Here is a 23857-nt window from a genome sequence, read left to right on the forward strand (position 1 = left end):
TCTTTGTCCTTGCATGTTAATAATAAAATTCATTCTTCTTTATTTTTATGTTTCTATAAGATTGGTTTTGTGTTCCATTTTTTTATATGTCTACATTAAACAACATAATGACCAATTTTTTTATAATTATAGCATTTAATTTGTGATTTGTTATACCTTGGCCACAAATTTTCTCTTACACAACCCCTTGTTATTTTTTAATTTCCACTTCTACCTCCATTATTGAAGTTGTTAAAATTATTGTCATATGCACTTTTTCCTTCTCTTCCTTATGCACGACCACGTCCTTGACCACTGCATCTTTCTCTTTAGCATTTGTCCATGTCAAAGATTTCTCTTTCAAATTGAGTTTCTGAAGTTGCAACCTTGCTTCTTATTTTTTTTCTTCCTCTTCACAACAGGGGATTTGACCTCATGGAGCTCAACTTCCATTCTTAACCCATAAAAGATATCAATTTGAAGCTTCCTTCGCGACTCCAGGAACTTCTTCGTAGTGAGACCATTCCATGCCTCATTTCATAGGGACCTCAATGTGGCTCTATTTCATTATATTTCATCTATATCTTATTTCCATTCATTTCATATCCTTTTTGCTTTTGTGCCATTGACATAACATATGTTATATTTGTTATATCTATATAGATAATAATGTTAAGGAATCAATATATAATAATCGATAAATTACAAAAGAAACAAAGGGAGGAGGTTTGTGATGATTTTGAAATCTTTTCTACTTCGTAATTCATTATCCTTATGCATGAAGAACATAAATTTGATCATTGTGGTCGGGCTCCATTATGAATTTATGACTACAAGTCTCCATAGGGCCTTCTTATCTTTTCCTTCTTGGAGCTCATATTATGGAAGAAGGAAGTGAAAAGAAGGTATCTGCAACATTCAGTTTTAGTGTGCGACAACTCATGATATTCATGTCAATCTATTATGCGCCTCTGTATCTAGCATTAGGTAGACCTTATATAATAAACGTCTTTGTTCTACCATATCTTTTATTTTATTTTTTCTGGAATAATCATAATTTTTTTATAGTATGGATCTACTCACAAAAATTCAAAGTGTAATCTCAACATTCAATGTTTATTCCTAAATAATCTAATCTTTTAATTATTCAATCATTTCATTTTACCAAGTTCCACATTAGCCAGATTAGTCAACATTCATACATTTTAATACAACAACAAGATTTTATTTTTTAACAATTAGTTTTGTTGGTTGGATAATATGTCACATTTTATTTATGAAATAGGTTGGATTGGTATTATTCTGAATATCATTCTATTTGATCTAATAAGTATCTTGTGTCAGAATGGAGAATTTATATGGATGAAATCCTTAGTGTCCTCTTATTTATTACCTGTGTTTCATATTTAGGTACATTGTCTTCGATTTTTGTCACTAAGAAACTAAAATATAAAGAAACCTCAGAAACGGAAGAATCAGGAAAAAAAAGGAAGAAAGCGACGTATATACAGCTAATAAAATGAAGGAGACTAAATAAGAATAAGATGAATTCATCGAAGAAAAGCATAACCTTTGTTTAGAGGCAAAAGAGGATTTAGACAAAATATATGAAACTGGAAAAACAGGAATTTCCCTTTCAAGAGGCACACTATCAAGATAGCTATTTTTCTTCATAAGCTTGTAAAAAACCCAATAATTATTCCACGCTCTCTTTTTTTAAATCTTTAGTTTATTTAATAGTGGTAATAATATACTCAAAATTTAGATTAAAAGAGCAAATAATTTTCTAATAATTTTTAATTCACTCACATCTTCATCAATTCTTTTTAATTCCATGATAATAATCAACACTCTAGAGAAATAATATAAATTAATTTAGATTCTTCATGAATAAAAGCTTAAACTCACATATAGGAGTTTGAAGGTAAAAATTCTTAACTTGACCCACTCTTTTGTTGCAAGTTTGAAGCTTCCCTTATACTTCTTTGTTGTGGTTACACTTGTCATCTTCTCGAACCAATCTTCATTCATCACTTAATAGATGAGATAGAGAGCTTTTTGTCTCTCTTTATTGAATCTATCAAAGCTCATCTCTGAGTTTAAGATAAAGCAACATCATCTTGCTTTCTGTAGCGCTTCTCAATGATATCCCATGCATCATGTGATCCTAATAGAGTGTTCATCTTGATGCTCCACTTATCATAATTGGCTATGGTAAGTATTAAAACTTGGAACGGGGCCATTCCTCCATTCGGCATCACTCCGATACCACTTTGTTGGACAAAAAAACAAAACATTTCATAAGCTCAAAAATTACAAAATACAACTCTTAAACTCACACAAACTTATTTAGAAGCTTACAAAAATTTCTTTGAGACTTGATTCATAACCAAGAAAGGTACGGGATACTGATACATGTTTAGAAGTAATCAATACCACATATTATTCACCAACCAAATTAATATTTCCACATCATTATTCACCTACAACATCTACCACACACGCATGCATCACATGTCTCACCTAACACTGAATTTCGACATATCAAATTTTCAACAGGTTTTCAAAATAATTTCATTTCTAACACAAAACAAGTTTCTTTCTAACATAGCATAGACAAAAACACCACTCAGGTCAAGGTTCAAACAGTTATAAAAAATAAGAAATCAACTTAATTTTGGAAAAAAAAAAAAGATAAAACTTAATCATGTGATTAGAGTGATTTCAGTTCAAGACGAGATTAAATTATTTGAAACTGCTTTGCAGTAAATGAATTACACTTAATACTTAGTAGTAATAAATGATTTTTTATGGCATCAATAATTTTTATTGAACTTAATAAATAATGGTTTTTTGCTGCTCTCCAACTCATAAAGTAAAGTAAGAGGCAATTCAAAAGCTTGTCAAATTGCCATTCAAAGATTCATCTAATTTGCCAATTCATCAACTCACTTCCTCAGTATTTCAACAACTAATCAATTCAATTAATTCACCAACTCATCTGCTCTCCTATTTATCATTTCATCATCTCCTCAAATCCCCCATTCTTCATTTTGCCAACTTGTCAACTCAGCTATTCCCCAGATTCATCAACTCATTAGCCCACCCACTTATTTACCAAGAAAATAATTAATTTAGTAATTAGATAGTTTTGATATTATCAATTCTTTTATTGGAAAACTCTTAAACCGATTATTAAGAAAAGGACAATAATTACAGAACAAAAAACTTTCAGAAACTCATGAAAAAGAAACATTGGAATCAAAGGGAAAAACTAAGTTGAATGCATCCAGTAGAGTTCCAGCCAAACTGAGCCAGGCAATATGAAGAAAGGGTCCAAACATCCAACTAGACTAGATAGAAGGAGCAAATATTACGTGCGCACACGACGCAGGTAGACTAAATAAATTATTCTATCTGACAATATATACCTACTCAACTATCATTCTTTCGAAAACTTCATGGTTACTATATTGATTTTTCTAACAAATTCATGTCTCAACATGACATTCATTTCTCATACACATACTCATTATCATCTGCCATAACCATCCGGGAAAGACAGTGAAAATGGACAGATGAATGAAAACATAATATTTCACTTTACCAAATAGCAAGGATGAATGCATGGGATCCAATTATGAATAATTTAAATGAAATTTTAATTTTTCATTTTCTACTTCTTTTATTTCTACCCAGGGACAAGGCTTGTCTACTTGTAGAAATTTTGTTGGAAAGGATTTTTTTTTTAATCAAGAGTATATGATAGGGGACCCAATTTCCTGAGTTTGGAGGATGGGCACGGCTTTCGCCTGCATTGTTTTGGTGGATTACTTTTCTAGGTGAGTGTTTGGTAGGATACTTTTAATAGGATTTAACCTGACATTTAACGTAAATCCAGCCAAATATAAAAATAAAAATAAAATTAAATCCAGCGCTCCGTTAAATCGATTTTTTTAGTTCCATCATTTTTTCTCTTTTACGATGTAAATCTAGATTTCATAAATCAAATTGCGAGGCGGATTAAGGATTTGTTCCTCTGTTACTCTTGAGATCCATCTCCGTCGCACATATTTTCCAGATTTACTGAATTTGATAAATCTTATTTAACGTAAATCCAGGTTGCAACCCAACACCGCTCAGATGTTCATGGTTAGACTCATTAGTTTGATTCTATGCAGCTCGATATAAAAGAAAATAAAATGAATATAAATTTATAGATGTAATTGAAAAGGAACCACTTTAGAAAGTAATTTGATAGAAATCTATCAATCGTTACTATTAGTGATTGGAGAATTGAAATAAATGTTATCATAAAGTATATTTTACTACTGTGAATGATGACTAATAAAATATAAATAGGCTTAAATAATAATTTTTTAATTTATTAAATAGGACAACAGAATAAAAACTATTTTTTCATGAAGACTTCTAACTTCCCATGTTAATCAATTATACTCTCTGGAAAATTGTGGTTAAAACCTAATTTGATGCAACCAAATCATACTCAAACCTGGCATTCCAAGCTCAGTCAATCTAACCTAGTATGTAATGATTGTAGCAAATGTATCAATGTAAAGTTAAATACAATGATATATATATAATGATTTTTCTTAATGAGAAGAAAACATAGAGTTTTCTCTAATAATTGGAGCATGCCAACAAGTCATGCCTCTCCTTGGTCGGAGGACTACTTTTCCTCAAGGTATTTTTTTTTTCTTCGATAATAATTTCTCTTCTAATGCTCATGGACACATTTTCTTCAACATTTTAAAGTGATCATAGAACCTTTTCCATTCGATAAAGCTTAACCGATCAAATTCATAAGAACCTCCATAAGGCTCTTAGCCAAGATTATTAGGCTATCTCAAGCAAGTCTAGCATCCGCTCCTTTCACAAAAGCTTAAATAACTTGAACCTCTGCCAAAATTTCTATATCAAAATTAGAAATCCAAAGCTATGTTTCTATAATTACAACCTCACATGAATTAACCACCTTTAAACCCATTATAAAGGAGTTAAACTATATCATCTCAAATTTGGTCTCTTTAAGTTAGTCTTTGTTTTTCAACCTTCACAATACAATAAAGAGAATCCCCTTTCACCATCTGCTCAAGATTACACATCCATATCTGAAATAACCATCTATTTCCATCTCAAGCCATCACTTTATTGAGAGAGCATTTTACCATCATCAACAATATTATAATAGCAAAGCTTGGGAGGATAATTATTAATTAATACCTTGGAAAAAATTTTCTACTTACATAAAGACTTGAATTTACTGAGACCATATCTCTCATTTCTTTCCCCAAAAAATAAAATAATAAATATGATCTAGAGAGTCCATAAAAGTTTTAGGTTTTCATTTAAAAAATGATGGCTCAAGCTCAAGCCACACAAGTAAAAATAATAATAATAAGCAAAAAAATGTATTTAAGTATACCATTAATGTTAGAAAAAATACATTTAAATTTTAAAAAGTAATAGATAAAAATTTGTCATATTATTTAACAGCGTTATATTTTAATTTCTTAAAGTTTATTTATTGTAATTGAAATAATTATTTCAACTTGAAAATTCTAAGTTTTCTAAACTTAACCATTTTTTTTTATAAAAAAGCTTAATATATTAAAAAATAACCAAAAAAATAATAAAATTAGTGTTCTAACAAAATCATAAATTTGAATTTTGAAAATGCTTTGATTTTATTAGATTCAATTGATTCTTTAGAAGAGATTGATATTTTAAATTTCATACATTTCATTAATAATAATAATAATTTTAATTATTTAAATATTAGCTGCTTTTACTAAAATTTAATTAGAGATTAATTTGAAAAGTTCTAATAAGTTATTATAGCAACTTTATGTAGCCATTTTATAGCTATTTTAAAAGCATTTGAAACAAGTTTTTTATAAACATTGGCAAAATTTTCAGATGCTATAAAAAAGATATTATGGAGTATTAGATGCAAAAGTCTTCTAAATACCCTCCCACATTTCTTACTTCTCAATTTTTTTTTAAGGTAACATATTCTTAGGAGATAAGATTTAAGGGCAGATCAAAATCTCTCTAAAAGCTTGAGATTAAACAAAGCCATATTATTTGCAATATTTTGGAAGAACTTTCAACTGATTGTAAGAAAAAAATCACTTTTAAGATTTTATGTTTTATTTTCAATACTAAACTTTTGCTAGTATTAAATAGTTTGAGCTTTTTTTCATTATCCTTTTCATAACTTATAAAAATTTTTAAGAAATCAATAATATTTTGTTAAACTTAGTTTTTGTGTTTCTCTTTGCCGAAAAGAAAACATAGATTATAATGGTTTTATCTACCTTAAGAAGGATGCCAAATTAAGAGTTGTAAGATTGAAAAGGTGGAATCCTAGATAAGGGAGTAAAGGGAATGACAATTGCATAAACTTTTGTGTGCTATCTCTTGCTATTTATTACTTACTCCAACAAATTTCATAAAATAATTTCTTTTTAGCAAATAAAAATTATAGTTTCACACTCATTTTATTTTTTATAATTACATACAAATTTAAAAGAGCACCAATTCAACATCTTCCCCTCATAGCTGAGACATACATTTTATTTGTATGAGATCCTTAGCTCTATTTTTTCAAATAAATTGTTAATAAAAAAGTCCACTCATATGGCACACAGATTACTCTTTAGCAATATTGATGATAACTCTACCGTAAATCTTTCATTTTTAGATAATAAAATTATATTTAATTATTAAAATTTTTCTACTTGTGAATTTTATAAAGAATGAAATCATTGCAATTTGAATATGTTAACCTTAACATATAAACCATTAGTAAGGATTTAAATTCTAATGTGGACATCAATTGGGATAGAGCATAAATAAATAAACTCTAAGGCCAAGAGTGATTTATATAGTGCCTTAAAGCATGGTTATTTGATACTTTCAACGCTTGAAAATACTAAAGATATTTTTGATAAACTTATAATAATTTATGAATGAACAAACTTGTTTAGAATAAAATCTTACGAGTCTTTTAGTGATAAGCATGTAAGATTAACAAAGATTTCAAACTCATTATACTTATTATATATAATACAGATAAATATGTATTTGGTCTAGAAAAATTTTCATTACTAATTTAAAGATCTAGTTCCCGAGGAAACTACATTTAAGGAATCTATTAATATTTCTAATTATTCACTTGATCAATTGTGACATTCTCATTAAGTTGATGAGCGAACAATAAAAGAAAGAGAAGAAGAAAAAAATTTAAAGTGGAAAGAAAATATAATGAAAAATTAATAGCTTAATAGATTGAAGATTAAAATATAACTTCATGTAAAACTAATAGAGAGACAATTGAGATAGCTATTCTATATAGATGATTAGGATCCATATTGAAGAAAAGACAAATGATGTATGGAGAAGATAAGAACTTATGTTTATAAACAATAATGCTTATAAAAATGATGGCATAAGGTGCTTTAATTGTGTAAGAAACTTGAGCATATTAAGTGGGATTGCCCTAACTTGGTTAATGAAAATAAAGCATAAGAGAAGAGAAATGATAAGAAAGAGAGAAAACAAAAAAGAAAGGGGTAAGAAGAATATCATATGGGCCAATTGAGATAATAATAATTTCTTCTTTCAAATATTTTGATGAAGAGGTAAACATATGTTTTATAACCAAAGAGACGAATTTCTATCATCAAGTATGTTTAAAAAAAAAAACTTTTAATGAATTTGATAATTTATTTTAAGGGTTTTCGAAAGAATATTAAAAATTAAGGATAAAAATTTTAAAATTATTAAGAAAATAAATAAATCTAACTATGCATTACAACAAATTAAATATAATTACGATATTTAAAATAAAATTACACTTGTGAAAATGTTTTATTTAACATAAAAATTAGAAAGCAAAATATTTTACTAAAGGTTGAATTGGATTTTTTTTTTTTCAAAGTCTCATTTTAGCACAAAAATAAATACTAACACTTCATACGAAGGGTCTAATGATAAGAATTATTCTCATACACATTGTACACATTATTACACTCAATATAATCGTCATCAGAAGCTATATGCAAACATCAATATTTTGTGTAATTTCTATTACAAACAAGCATACATTTATACAAATTCTCATGCAAGCCTTGCATAGTTTCATGTATATTCATTTGATGTTTGGAACCAAGGAGTGTTATTCCTACACAAATAATACATATTACATCTAAGGCATATAATTTGAAGGGGGATCAATAGAAGTTCAAGTTCCCAATTTAACTCATGTTTTTTAATAAGGATGAATTTTATCTAATACAAATGAAATCAAATGGTACTTGAATAGTGGATACTTAAGGTACATTATTGAAGATAGAACTAACTTTGCATTTTTGGATTTAAATGATGATGGTTGTCACATTTGGCGATAATAATAAATAAAATTTATTAAATTCAGACTAGTATGTAAAAAAAATCACCATTAACATGATTAAATTCATTATTGCATTAAACATGATTAAATTTTTATAAATTAATTATGTTATAATGGGTTAGAAGTTTCATTTTTGCACATCCTATTGTGTTATAAGAGAAAATATTTAACATTGCTTTACTAAGGAATGAGTTTGATAATTTATTATTATTTGATATGAAAATTAGAAGTAGTATAAATTTTATTTGTTTAAAATCCAACATAGGTTATGCTTGATTATGGCATAGAAGGTTATGCCATTCAAGCATGCTTACACTACAAAAAATTATAAAATTGAATTCTAGAGTTGGACAACAAATACTTAATTATGATTTTTATCATACTTATGATGCTTACATGAATGATAAACAAACTAAAAATTAATTAAGAGTAAGACTATTTTGATAAATACTAGAGCATTAGAGTTACTTCATAGATATCTATTTTGACCTATTAACACAATTAGCTTAAAAGTTAAAACTTCATTATGTTTTGCATTAGAGTAAAAATTTCATTATTATTTTGTGACGAGTTCGAATCGCATGTATTACTGTTTTGGCTCACCTTCCTAGCCAAAAAAAAATCCCCACCTATTGACTTGCCCCTAATTTCCATTTTAATCTTTAGTATTAAATAAGAAGCTTGTCTATGAAAAGTAAGAGACTGTATTTAAATCCTTCTATCTTCCAGGCTAAACAAGTAGGACCAAGCTTTTCTTCCCCTTCCATCTGGGAGTTGAATCATCTTGCAGAAAAGGTTGCCAGATCAGGTTCTCACCATTCTTGGCCACTTTTGGTGCTTCACTCTCCACATAACGCCCCCAGGTGACGAGATACAAGCCAAAGATGATCAGAACTCCACCAATAGCACTTGAATCACATCATGTAAGTTAGCATTAATAACTAAATTAATGCATATGCAAGCTTAATATAGAATTAAGGGAAAGCAGCACGGCAAAGTTAAGTTAATCCAGAATTCAATTCATGGGAATGGATGCAACCTTCCAAGGTAGATGGAGCTTCCGAGAAACATTGTTGACAGAAAGGCAGACATCGCGGGCTGAAGAGGATTGTATAACGCTACCAAAGCCGGTCCCAATATTTTGTTGGACCATGCTATTAAACTATAGTTGACGGAAGAAGAAAAAATTGCCTGGAAGTAAAAAAGCTGAACTGTTAGACAATTCAAATGTTTTGTGGTGATATCATCTGCCAATGTTACATTTAACTGAATATTTTCTGACAACACATTTCTTAATTTGGGGGAAGTTAGCTGGAGAATGAAATTGTTTAAAAATTAACGATTGGAAAGAACTATGATTATGGTCATTGCCACAATGATAAGTAGTATACCCAACCTTCGAATGACATGTACAGGTCATTGGTTAAGGATGGGCAAAAAGGGGAGTCTCATTGAAACATTTTTTAAGGTAGTTCAAAAAATTAAACAAAGCAGTATTCAGGATTCTACTTGCCCTTCAGATGACAATAAAGTGAAATAAAAATTCAGAAAACTATAACTTTTATCCCATCCACAAGTGCGAAAAGCACTGTATGACAGGAAATGTCTGGGTCTTTGCCAGGCCAAACTCACCATCGCCGGAGTCACCCCAGCAGCCCGCTCTCCCAATCAGTCGACCACCTGGGCCGGCCAACTCCACAAGCTGTCCGGCCACCTCCACAAGCCGGCTAGCCACACGGGTAGGCCTCCTTGGTCCGGCCGCCGACAGCAACCCGGCCAGCCACACACTTCCGCCGGCCGACCCCCCTTTCCAATAACACTTTTGTAATATTACTTTTTACTATTTACCTTAAAAGAAACTTGTAGCATGTAAAAGAATTGCGGCTCTGTCTCTTTCTTCTCTCTTCAGCTCTCCTCTCCTCTCACCTCTATGAAGGGAGAACTCTCCTTTCCTTGTAATCATCTCTTCGTGAATAAAATAGGTTAAAGAGCTCAAGAACACCCATCTTCGCCCGCCATGGGGCAAACCTTTCTCTCTTTCTTTCTTTTTCCCTTATATGTCTTGGGTGTTGTGTTTGTGGAGCCAAAGCACCCAGTTTTTTCCAAAAAAAGAGGGGCGCATGTAAGGCATTGCTTCTTTTGGGCGCAAACAAAGAAGGGGGCTTTTTGCCATACTTGGGCTCCCAAACGCCCAACTATGCAGGGCGCGATGCACTTTCGTACCCGATGTAGTCATCACTATTTGTTGGTTTTAATACCAAAATTTAGAGTGGTGTAATGTATGTGCTGGGTGTAGGTCCTCCTTTGGTGTTTTTAACAAGTTCCTGGCGAAGAAGAGGATTTCCAGAATCTACGCATGTGTTTTAGCACTTTGGACCTCAGAACAGGCAAACACACCTGAATCATTCGTTGTGGGTAGCTCTTGTAAACATTCTTTTGTGGATATTTGACACAATCTATTTCGATCCGATTTTGTTTGGATATATGTGTTTGACCTATCCTAGCGAAGTTTGTCGCACAGATGTTCTCCATATTATTTCTCTTATTTTTCTGTATTTGTCATAAGTCCTACTTTTCTGATTCATCTCTTCTCATGATCATTCATTTGATCTAAAAAGATAAACTTATTCAGAAAAAAGAAATATACAATGATAAATAAACTGACGACTCTTTTAAAAATAAATAGAGAAAAGAATGAAAACATGATGTTGAATGAAGAAGTTTGCAGAAAACCAACAATGGTGAATCTTTAGGTTATGCATTAAATGTTGATAGTAGATGAAGGAATCTAGGCAGGAATACTGGCAGAGGCAAATCGAAGTCCAAGAATGGAAAGCTTAAGTCAAGCGAAGGAGAATGTTGGAACTGCAGTAAGAATGGGCGTTTCAAGAAGGATTGCAAAGCTCCAAGGAAAACTAATGATGGAGGACAAGAAATTAGCATCTCTAATAGTGTCTCTACTGGTGAAATCCAACGTGAATCTCTGGTGTTATCCCTAGTAAGAACTGAATCATTGATAGTAGATTTAGGTGCCTCTTTTTATGCATGCCACAATAAAGAGGCATTTAAAAACTATACTTAGAGTGATTTAGGGAATGCTTATCTTAGAGACAACAAGGCTTGAAGTATAGTAATAAAGGGTGATGTTGATATCATGTTGCCGAATGGAATAGTCTGAAAGCTTACTGAAGGTAGAAATATTCCAAGTTTGAAGAGAAATCTTATCTCTTTGAGTCAGATGTTAAAGTCAAGACTTGTGATTACTTTCACAGATGATTCATGGAAGGTAACTAGGGGGCATTAGTGATGGCTTGACGTAACATTGAAAACACCCCGTTATTTGATCAATGAAATGACTATTGATGTGGTTTGAACCAGGATGGATGTAGTTCTGTGGCATTGAAGGCTTGACCATAGGAGTGAGAATGGTATGAAGTCCCTACTTTCAAAGAAAAAGCTTCAAGGTTTGAAATAAGTTGATTTGGATTTCTATGAAGGCTGCATATATGGAAAGCAGAAGAATGTTTCCTTCTCCAAGATTGGGTCAGTGGTGAAATAAAAAAAAAACTAGAGTGAGTGCATACTAATGTATGGGGGTCCTACTCCAGTTCAGTCCATTGGTGGTTCTTGCTATTTTGTTATGTTCACTAATGATCCCACAAGAAAGGTATGGTTTGTTTCTTAAAACAAAAATCTGGTGTATTGAAAATGAAGTGGAAGTTCATAGTGATCAGAAGTTCAGGAATTTTAGTGCTATATAGGGGGTCGGGCATGAGTTCACTGTTCCAAAGATACCGCAACAGAATGATGCAGCTAAGCACATGAACAAAACTATTACGGAGCATGCTAGTAGCATGAGGCTGCACACAGGCTTTCCAAAATAGTTTTGGGTTGAAACAGTTAACACTGCATTTTATCTATATAACCGCAGTCCATTAGTACCTTTGGAGGAAGGCTTATCTAAAGAAGCGTGGAGTGACAAAAGGTTATGTCTATCTCATTTAAGAGTAGTTGGGTGTTCTCAATATATTGATGTTGATGCATGGTTTCGGAGTAAGCTTGACTCGAAATCTATCGAGTGCAACTTCATTGAGTATGACTCAGATGAGTTTGAGTACAACTTTTAGGATTATCCAAATAAAAAATTTATCAGGAGTAGATACATCGCTTTTAATGAAACGAATATATACAATTACAGGGTCAAAACTTAGGATAGTTTGTCAACTACTTTTGAAGAATTCAAATATATGTAGATAGTGAACGGGAAGATATATAAAAAAGAAGTGCTCAACCAGGAAGAGCACTGAAAGTTCCTCAGTCATCTACTGCAGAAGTCAGAAGATTCAACATAGTGATAGGACTTCGTACATAGGTATTCTCCTTCTTTGCACTATTTGTTACAACTGATAGTGGTGAACCAGATTGCTTTGAAGAAGCCACTCATGTTGAACATTCAAAGGAGTGGGAGCTCGCCATGGATGAAAACATACAATCCTTGGGAGATAAATCAAACTTGGGATTTAATGGTCACTACACAAGCCATGGATGAAAAAATACAATCCTTGGGAAATAAATCAAACTTGGGATTTAATGGTCACTACACAAAAAGTGGGTCTACAGGCTGAAAGAAGAGTCAGGTGATAGCACTGCTACAAGGCAAGATTTTTTGTGAAGGGTTCCAACAGAGGGAATGAGTGGATTATATAGAGGCCTTCTCCTCAGTGGTGAAGATGATGAATGTCAAGGTTGTACTGAGTTTGGTATCATAAGAAGATCTACATCTAGAGCGGATGGATGTAGAAATATATTTCTAACATGGAGATCTAGAGGAAGAGTTATATATGATGCAACTACAAGGTTATAAGGTTTCAGACAAAGAAGGTTTGATCTGTAGAATGAAGAAGAATGTCTATGTCTTGAAGCAGGCTCCAAGACAGTGGTATAGAAAGTTTGATAGGTTCATATCAAACAACGGGAACTTCTAGTGTCAGGCGAACCGCTATTGCTTCATCAAAAATTTTGGTAACTATTATTTTTTGTTACTTTTATATATGGATGACATGCTGATTACAGGGGCTGATATTGAGAAAATTGGAGACTTAAAAAATAATTATCAAGTGAGTTTGACATAAAGAATTTAAGTCCAACTAGGAAGATCTCGAGATGAGAATTGACAAAGACAAGAGTGCAAGAGCACTGAAGTTGTCTCACACAGGATATGTTGAGGCTCAACATGAGTGAGGCGAAACTAGTTGCACTCTCTTAAGTAGTAACTTCAAGCTTTCTAAGAAGCTATCACCTAACTCTGCATCAGAGCATGCACAGATGGAGAGAACTCCATATGCTTTAACAGCTGAAAGTTTGATGTATGCAATGATTTATACCAGGAAAGATGTTGCATATGCAGCAAGAGTGGTCAGTAGGTTCATGGGCAATCCGGCCAAACATCATTAGGAGACGATGAAGTGGATTCTCAAGTATTTGAGGGGAATGGTCAACAGAGCACTTTACTATGGAAGTGCAGGGATCAATTTAAAGGGATTTGCAGATTCTGTTATGGTAGGAGAATGGGTATATCCTTACATTGGAGATCACAATGGTGAGTTGGGTTTTCAAGTTGTAGAAAATCGTTGCACTTCAACTATGGAGGTCGAATATATTGTTATCACTGAGACTAGCAAGATGATGATTTGGATATAGAGTTTCATTGCGGAATTAGGCAAGGAGCAAAGGATTGAAAGACTCTACAGTGACACTATGACTGTGACTATTCTTACTAAAAATGTTGTTTTTCGTGCCGGAACGAAACACATTCAGCTGAGGTATCATTTCATTCTCTCTTTTCTTGAAGATGGGCAGTTTTTCTTGGAGAAGATACATACATCTTAGAATCCTGCAGATATGTTGACGAAGGTTGTCATTATCGAGAAACTGAAGCTATGCTTGGTTTCATTTGGGTTTAATGAAGGTTAAGAATAAGTTTGAGCCACACCACACTATGTGACCACAATACGGGACTATGAAGATGATTCAGATAGAGGTGCAGGGACAAAGGACTAGTGTTGGGTGTTATTGTCTCCAAGTGGGAGATTGTTGTATTTATGGAGCTAAAGCACCCAGGTTATTCCAAACTGAGAGGGGCACTTTTGTGCCCCATTTAGGTCCCTAAGTGCCCATGTATGGGCACTACTTCTTGAGGGTGGCTCTTATGAGCCCACTATGAGCACTTTTGCGCCTTCTGTGGGTACTTTTGCGCCCAGGCTTCGGCGCAAACAGAGAAGGGGGCGCCTTTAAGCCCCCACTTTGGTGCCCCAAGTGCCCAACTTAGCTGGTCGTGATCTTTTCTTACCCGAGAGATGGGCGCTTTTGCACCCAGATTGGGCGCTTCTACACCCGATGCAATTACTACGATTTTTTGGCTTTAAGGCCAAAAGTTTGAGCAGCGTAATGTGTGTGCTGGGTGTAGGTCATCATTTATGTTTTTCAACAAGTTTCTGGTGATGGAGAGAAGAGTTGGAGAAGAAGATTTCTGAGATCTGGGCGTGTGATTTTGGCGTCGGATCGATGAAGGAGGATTGTGGAGCGTGTCCTGTAAGTTTTCTTGTGTGTAGAGAGAAAACTGGTGTAAGTTCTCTATAAAAACTTTCTGAATATTATAGTGAATTTCTTGGTTGTGTGACTCTATTGTTTTTACCAGTTCTCGGGTTTTTCCACGTAAAATTCTCATGTGTTTTTTTTTTTGTTGTTTTGATTGAGCTTTCTGTTCAATCTTTGTTTTCCATTTTCTCAAATTTGTGCGATAATGTTATTCCGTGGTGTGGTTTAGTTTACTAATTAATCTTAAGCCCCGATAAAGTTGGGAATTGTTTGGTATATTTCCTGTCATTGGGCATGATCTACATATAGATCTAGATTCAACAGACACAAAACTAATAAATTAGAATTATACGTACCAGTTTGCAAAAACTTTCCATATCCACTTGTTTAAAGGTCCCAACTTTTTACAGGTAATGACTCAAACAGACATGTTCATAATTTTTTTTAGTGCACAAATGTGTGTGAGTGAATAGGTTTACAAAGCCTCAATAAACTCAGCTGACCATTTCAAACAAATCAAAAGCTGAAATTCCTAAGCATACAAACTTGGTCAACAACAAAAAAACCAAAAGCAGCTTCTATAATCAATCAGTTTGGGAATACTTAATGAAGTGAAACATTTCCAGTGAGAAAAGAACTCTTGCAAAGAAATGTTGTTGATTTTCTTGCTTTTACTTTACTTCAAAACGAATTTAGCAATAAAAGAAATAGCCTCTTAAGGAATCGAGGCATGAATTCCCCCTCTAAAAAAAATACTGAAGATAGTCATAAACATTATAAAGAGCCAAAACTTACACCATAAATAATTGCAATTATCTCTGACTTTGTCAACATCCAATCTTCATAATCATTAGCAGCGAATAATCCAGAAAAAACCATTAAGAGTGCCCCAAATAAATAAATGTATGCTGTTAATGACAAACCAGCAGGATACTTCACCAGAACTTTAGCCTGAAATTTTCAAAACATACATTTACATCAAAGAAGATATATATATATATATATATATATATAGGGAGGCAGCCTTTTATAAAAGAGAGGGAAGTCTAGGGCTTGAATAGAAGAGTTTTGGGTGTGTGTGTGTGTGTGTGTGTGTGTGTGTTTGGCGGGGTTACAATAAGTCCCCTCAGGTCAAGGGTTCGAATTTCCGTGGCACGGTAATCGTCGAATAATAGCACATGACGCGATATAACAGATATATATATTGGGCCAAACCAAATATTTTGGATGATTCAAATGACAAGGATGATGAAAAAATTGTTCATAATGAATAAATGAAATACTAAAAAAGATCTCAAACAATAAGATCGGCACATATTTTATAAAATACTTACCTGTGATACCAGAAAAATAGCCATGCATAAGCAGTTACCGATCAAGCACAATGCACCAATATGCCATGTTTCAATACCATATTTCAGTAAGGCGGATGGCAACCATTCAACATTCTTGGACAAAGCCCCTGTAGCCATTTCACTGTGCAATACTACCTCTAGCTTGCCGTCCCCAACTAATACTGCACCTCTATAAATCAGCATAACTACTGCACCAGAAATACATGCAGCAGTGCCTAAGATCTTACTCCGGCCCTCTCTTGTTGAAATTTTAATTTTTTCTATACTGCAGCAAGTCAACAAGCAATAACTGAGTTAATAAAACAACACTAATGGCAGAAGCTAAAACAAATTGCTGAAGGAGATGGAGTAACCCCATAAACGATGCCATGATAAATGTGAAGACTGGTATTGCGGGCTGCATAGCTGCTGCATAAGTTGGGTTTGTGTAACCAAGACCAATAAGAAACAAGAGCTGGTTTCCACAAACCCTGTAAAGTATAACGACGACATTTATTTGTATGGCAGTACTGAATGGAAAAGTGGAAAAAGGGATTGTCTATCAAGAATCAATCTTTAAGATATGAAGCCAAAATTACTTTGAAAACATATGAAAAGGATGTAATTACCCTGTTAAGCCAAGAAAGGAAAATGACAGGAGAAGCTGGTAAGTTATTGGAGGCCTGCTCTTTCTGCAAATAGACACGATCATGTTGTCAACAAAGCCAGCCGGGGACAATCAGATGTAATAGGTTTTAAGTAAAGTGCTGACAAATTAATACTAAAGTTGGGTCATTTGAGCTTGGTTGATTCCTAGTTCATCGTTCCCATTTTAAATAGGTAAAATATTCTTGAAGGTTATGAAGCACGCATAATTCAAAAAGCCCTTTGTGTTCATGTTTGAGGATCAAATAAATGTCGGACATGACACATGCTAATACATGTCTGGCATACTAAAATCTCTGCTTGGTATGTTTTACTCCAAAACTCATAGATACTTTGCACATGCCTCAACAAAAACAAACACGCAAAGCTATTTGAATTTCAATAAATTGTCTTTACAATGGAGGGTATATAGGTCTCTCGATGAAGAATTTGTTGGGCACAATTAGTTTTATATAGATATATATATATATATATATGTATATATATAACCCAATAGCTAAAATATTAAATAGAAAGTAGGATACAGATAGATTGTGTGGGAGGGTCCAAACATGACAGCCTGCTCACACGATAGCCATCATATCAAATGGTTCCAAAAAAAAAATCCAGAAAAATACATGAGAGATCTAAAGAAAAAAACCAAAAAGTGTCAAAATACTGAGTATCAAGTAGCTAGAGAGCAACCCAATTTTGTCTTGTCTCTGTCTCTAGTTCTAGGAAAGGAGCCAACTAACAAATTGGTAAGATGAGTGTCATTGTCAGTAGTAACCAATGTGTCGTCCAATAATCCAATAAATTTCCGAGCTCGAGTCGGCCTCCATTCTTCTCTTTCTCCTGGAATAGACCTGCAATTCCTTATCCAAAGATTGGCTCACCTGATCAGTAGATTGGTCTAAGATGTGTTGGACATGTGTTAGTTGTTGAACATTAGAAGCAAAAATTTATTGTACCAACTGATCTTTTATCAGATCGAAGGAGCACTCTCATGAGTCTTGACATATAACTGAGTCTTCTTCAATAACAGTGAGTGTATAATCACATTTGGATTTGTACCTGTAGAATGATATTCTTCATCAGGAACTGCGGTGTTGGAAAGAGGATCGAGTTGCACCTTCTTAGCAGGGAAGCAGGGATGGTAGGTGGCTGAGGTAGATGACTGATCTTTAGCGATTGTTGGCCTAGATGAGAATAAAAACAATAGCAAATGGTAGAACTGTGACCAAACATACTACAATGAGAGCAATAAGAAGGGTGTGATTCTATTTGAACAATTTATCAATACCCGTTGTGAGTGGTGCTAATTCATACCTCATCAGGAGCTGGTTGAGTGATATCTCTCTCAATTAACACACAAGTCACATAGGGTCTGGTGACAGCAAGCGTAGAACTATCAACCTTGAGAGGCTTACCGTAAGTAGTTGCTGAGTAGAGAATTTCCAAGTTGAACATATGTAATTTTAGAACAAATGTAATTTTAATGTAATTTTAACCCATGAAACTTTATCCAAACAGGAGGATAGGGGATTCCGCTTTTGGATCAAAATGAACAGTCCACTTCAGAATTTTCATAAAATAATTGTCGATCTTGATAACTTTTTGAGAAAAAAATGCTAGTGTAATTAGCATCGTAAGACAACTGAATAAATACATGCCGACCGTCAATTAAGCTAATATTCAAACTGTCCAATAGCTCCATAGCATCAAACTATTTTCGAATGTTCTCCAGTTTTGGGTAACCATAAAGTAATTTCCCTACTGTAGCAAAAACGCCAAGAGGACGCGAGAGTGCTGGTTTCAACCTCAGTGAGAATAAGAGTATGCTTCCCATTTTTTTGCAAAGCTTTTTAATGAAAGTGTGATCACCACCACCTTCAATAGCGTCGTGGAAAGATTGATGAACATTGCAGGACTTGCTAATACGAAAACCAGGCTCTGAACCTAAAATAGGAGCACGAGTAGGAATAGGAAAGTCGTCGGCAAGTGCATTGGCATTGAACATTGCAGGACTTGCTAATACGAAAACCAGGCTCTGAACCTAAAATAGGAGCACGAGTAGGAATAGGAAAGTCGTCGGCAAGTGCATTGGCATAGGAATGCATTGTCGAGGCCATCTCCAGAACAACTAGGCGAGCCGCTAGAAATTCGGGGGGAACCTTCTGTCGGGCAAGACGACAGCGACGTCGTGGAATGCGGGAGAAGATGGCGCGAGCCGCGACAACTAAGGATGAAGCGTCGTCAACTGGTTGACGCTGCGAAAGACTCGCGAAACACAATCCCGCAAAGTCGCGCAGGACGACGCCAAAGACGATCCTTAACCGGCCGCACGGGCGCACTTCTGCAAAAGACGAGCCGCGAGGATGTTGACGCGCGATACTGATGAAAACAAAAGAAGATCGAGCGTGAGCAGTGGAGCAGAACCAGTGTTCGCCATAACGGCAAAACCCTAGCAGAGCGATATCGGGGAAGACGACCCCATCTATTGTATATATATATATATATATATATATATATGCATGTGTATTTTGGAAAATCAAACATTTTATTGTTTTTTTTTTGCTATCTTCATGCAAATAGAAAACTATTTTTAATTATCAAAACTAATGTTTGTGGATTGTTGGGCTTCGTGTATACTTAATGAAGTTTTAAAATAAATCTATATTTAAAACATTGCTAGTTTTTATTTCGTTAATCAATAATTTCTTATGCATGCATATGGTATTATATTTCATTGTGTAATGCTTTTTAATAGATAATTTTGACAATAAGATGTTCTAATAGAGTTTTTTATTTTAACAATTTATGAAATTAAAACGTTGTGTTGATGGCTTATTGTGCTTTACTTTTTATACTTATCTTACGTCGTGTGTGTCATATGTTAATTTCTGTGTTATATATCTTAAATGATGTGGTATTAGAAAGGTGTTTGATTCAGGATTATCTAATTGAAATGTTATAAAGTCCACCTTCCTAAATTTCCATAAAGTATTTGGATTGGATTAGCTAATCTGGTTTTGGCAGTGGCTAATATTCTACCTAAATGTGTATGGATGACAAGGCTTAGTTGAACCAAATTTGAACATTCAATTCAAATAAATCTAAATTGTCTAAGTCCATACTTTACTGAAGTTCTAGCTTCAAGAATCTAATTTTTAATTTGCTAACTTCTGCCCTTAGTGGGATAATAATATAGTTTAAAAAGCAGTAGGGCCAATTATAAAGAGTCAAAGCAAGAGGAGAATTGGAATAAATAGAAGAGTAGCAAAAATGACGGCCTATAAGCTTTAAGGTAATTTTGGATATGAAAAAAAATTGAATAATTAAATTTAAATTAACCAAAAATTTATTGGGATTGTTCCATGTTTTCTTTGAATTCTTAGAATCTCTTCAAGAAACTCAATAAAAAAAAAAGATAATTCATTTTCTTGACTATTCACCCTAACTTCTTAAATTTGAACTTTTCGTCACAAAACCTAGTGTAGTTTTTAGTAAATTTAGCTTTTTACTCAACTGTAATTTGTAACAAATTATTTACCCAATTATTTTGTAAGCTCCATATTTTTTTTTCTCTTCATACCCATTACTCCAACAAATAATAATTTGCATGCCAAAATTTTATGAGAAAAAATATGCAAGAAATATTTACACAATTATACTAATTTTAACATATAATTGTTATGTTAAATTAAAAAAAGGAATTTTGTACAATAAAAACATTTTACGTCACAAAAGGTACCAGACTATGCACAAAAAAACTCCATTTCCAAAGCAAAAGTTCTACACTTTAAAAATGAGACCGTATATTTTAAAAACAAGCTAATATTTATTGTGTAGAATAGCCAACATTTTACATGTGATTCTATATGGAGCGAATTTTTTATCTCATTCCCCCAACCATTCCTAAGAATCATCTAATCTATGCTCCTAAGAATCATCTAATCTATGCCCATATATCCTTCCAACATTACATCTTTTAACCCACTTATCTTTAAGGAGAATAAAATTATCTCCACCTTCAATAATTATCTAATTATATAATATACAATCGGTAAGTAATATGTTAAGCTGGTTTTTAAATGGAAAGTAAGGCTCATACTTTATAATTGCAATTCTTTAATGAATCAACTACATGTCCCACATTTGCGCATTGCAATGAGCGTCAGAGATTGGATAACTCTTTATGATTTATAGTTCTATTGCAGCTAAACTCCTTTTGGTGGTATTTTGCGACATAATATGAAGAAAAAAAAAACTTTTTGGGTTGAGTGATTGCTATCAACTAGATATATATATATACCTATAATATTTTGTTATTTATAATATTTCAAGAATCAAAACTACTTGCAAAACTTTATGTGGACACAATTTATGTGAATTTTAGAACACACAAATAAGTAACTCACTTTAGTTCATTTCTAAGAACAATTTTATCATGAGCTGAATCTTTTCTACTAAAACTTACGTAATTTGAGGTACTCTTGTCTTAATGCACATTTCATCTATTGTGCCAAAACAATCTTATTTTACTTAACTATATTAGTATGAGTGTTATAAATAAAAAAGTAATAATTTTAAATATTATGTATGATTGTACCATATTAAAATGTATATGTTGTTTAGATTAGTGGAGACTTAATTAATTCATTATGCAACTTACTTAAGGCATATAATTAAATATTCAAGTACATAATGGCATTTTTTTAAAATCATTAAAAGTTGAGTCGAATGACTTAATTATAAACATTAATTTCAAGCGTATGCAGAAAAAAACAAAACTAGACTTTAGCACAAACCTAAAATGTCAACAATAGCCTTTTGATTCACATCATGTTATATAATTTTAAAAAAATGTTCTTTCCTCATGTGCACCATGTTTACACAATCAAAATTGATTATGAAGTATAGGTTATAGAGATATAATTAATGTTCTATATTTAATTCTAGATTAAAATTTCTCCTTTTTTTCCAATCTCTTACAATAATAAAAATAAAATATTCACTACGTCATTGCTTACTTACTAAATGAATAGTTGAATAGTATCAATTACCAGAATCCCATAAGTCAATCAAATTGATGTTGACCTCATTTTTTTTTAGCTATGTTTCCTTCTAGAGCCTATGATCTAGCCATAAGACTTCTTTGCTGACTCTTCTAGATGATTGATATTAGGACCAACACCATTTAGAAATTTGAATCACTTCTTGACTAATTATAGTTTCACATGTGTGGTTTCAAATCCTCGACATCTAGTAGAGTTGATTGGAACCAACATATTTAAACTCAAGTTGAGTTCCTATAATGATTGAAAATGCCTTAGGAAAACCTTTTAGACTTAGAGGCACCACATACATGCACACACACATAAATGCCACAATTCACATCGACTACACGTACATACACTTCACCGTTAAATAAAAAAAATCATAATTAAAAAAATCAATCACAAAACCAAAATTTAAGGAAAACCTAACTTGATTCATTTCTTACACGAATTTGAGACCCTCTGGCGTGGGTCGAGAGACACACTGCTGGGACTGTTCTAATGGACTTTGCTTATCGCTTAGGAAAGGACCAGGTCAACATTTTGCTTGTTGGATGACCCCGATTAGATCGAAGAACCTTGTTCGTCGTGTCGATTCCAAAATAGATTTAAACTGACCCGATCGTCGATGAAATTGTCCAGATGACCCTGAAGGACAAAAAGGACTATACGAGCGCATCCGTAACGTCGAATTTATCTAGGAAGAACATCCATGTTGATATAATTCTCAACGGGAGCAAACTACACACAAATTGATGTGTTTAAATATTAAAAAAAAATCTTTAAATAATAAAAAAAAGAACGTGACACACACGCCCATCTCTCTCACTTGACTCCTCTCCCTCATGCGTGCTCTAGCCTGCCTTGCTTGGCCCTCTCTCTCTCTCTCTTCGGCCCAAAGCCCTTGCTCGTTCTATCTTCTTCCTCACGACATATGGAGGTGACTTTTCATCCTCTCTATCTGAAGCTTCTCATCCCCTCTATGCCCAAATCCTTTGCTCCGTTCAACTTATATGACCGAATGTTGCTTCCCCTCAAATTTCCTATTTTGGTAGGTTCTCAGCCCCCAAGTCTCTCGACCTCAAAGCATTCGCTCGGCTAAACCGCCTCCCTCCATACCTGACCACGACAATACCTTGGCACGATCTCCCCACTATCTTCTGCGCTCACTATTTTGTCCCAATACAAGAGTTTGCCCTCATAGAGACATATTAGACCCTATAATAAAATAAATTTTATCTTAACACGTTGTCGGCACTATTTTTGGTGTGGGGTTTGCCCGTAAGAAGCTGTCGGTTATCGGAATTGAAATCTCGTTGCCCGCTTTGGAAGGACATTTTAAAAATTTTAATTTTGAAAAAGATGAAGTCAAACTAACCCCATAATTTTCATAGTTTAGATGAAAGAGCGTTTTACCTCAAATCCTGTATCTATCCCGAAGGATGAACACAAGAATTGAGGGTGAGGCTCGATCAAATAAACTAGAGAAAGTTATGACATCCGTTTGGTCTGCGAAACCAATGTATTAGCCGACAAATTCTCCTATTTAATATAAGGAATTAAATAGGGTTTATATTATGTTGGGTTCGGGAAAAAGCTTCCTATAAGGGCAAGCCCCTATAGTTAATTACATCTTAGGTAACAAAAGTTACCTAAGAATACTCTCGATAAAAATCAAGAAAAATTATCTTCAAGGAGTTCAAATGGTAAGGACATTTCAAAGATATCGGACTAAGAAGTGTGAAAGGGGATTGGTTCAAATTTTGAACATTTTATTTTGGAGTCCAAAGGAGGAAACACTAGAG

General features: G+C 33.4%; 1 protein-coding gene and 1 pseudogene across 1 annotated transcript; one reads left to right on the forward strand and one right to left on the reverse strand.

Moving 5' to 3' along the window:
• The first annotated feature begins 712 nt into the window (after positions 1-712).
• On the forward strand, positions 713-1516 carry LOC110024833 (annotated as a pseudogene).
• Positions 1517-9045: 7529 nt separating this feature from the next.
• LOC110024799 (WAT1-related protein At5g45370-like) lies at positions 9046-19444 on the reverse strand. The gene is made up of 9 exons (XM_020724956.1): positions 19330-19444; positions 18813-19023; positions 18036-18191; positions 16977-17039; positions 16722-16838; positions 16348-16633; positions 15809-15964; positions 9456-9607; positions 9046-9324 (listed from the first exon to the last, which is right to left on the reverse strand). Exons 1-9 carry the CDS (start codon positions 19442-19444, stop codon positions 9147-9149), a joined length of 1434 nt encoding a protein of 477 aa, XP_020580615.1. The 3' UTR covers positions 9046-9146.
• Between the last annotated feature and the right edge of the window lie 4413 nt (positions 19445-23857).

This window comes from Phalaenopsis equestris, unplaced genomic scaffold (assembly GCF_001263595.1).
Source record: "Phalaenopsis equestris unplaced genomic scaffold, ASM126359v1 Scaffold000276, whole genome shotgun sequence".
Taxonomy (NCBI): Eukaryota; Viridiplantae; Streptophyta; class Magnoliopsida; order Asparagales; family Orchidaceae; genus Phalaenopsis; species Phalaenopsis equestris.

Coding starts and splice junctions, on each gene's coding strand:
- LOC110024799 (XM_020724956.1), bottom strand. CDS start 19,444: ATGGCGAACACTGGTTCTGCTCCACTGCTCACGCTCGATCTTCTTTTG. Junction 16,839..16,976: donor TCCTTTCTTGGCTTAACAGG/GTAATTACATCC, acceptor TATACTTTACAG/GGTTTGTGGAAACCAGCTCT. Junction 16,634..16,721: donor ATCATGGCATCGTTTATGGG/GTTACTCCATCT, acceptor GACTTGCTGCAG/TATAGAAAAAATTAAAATTT.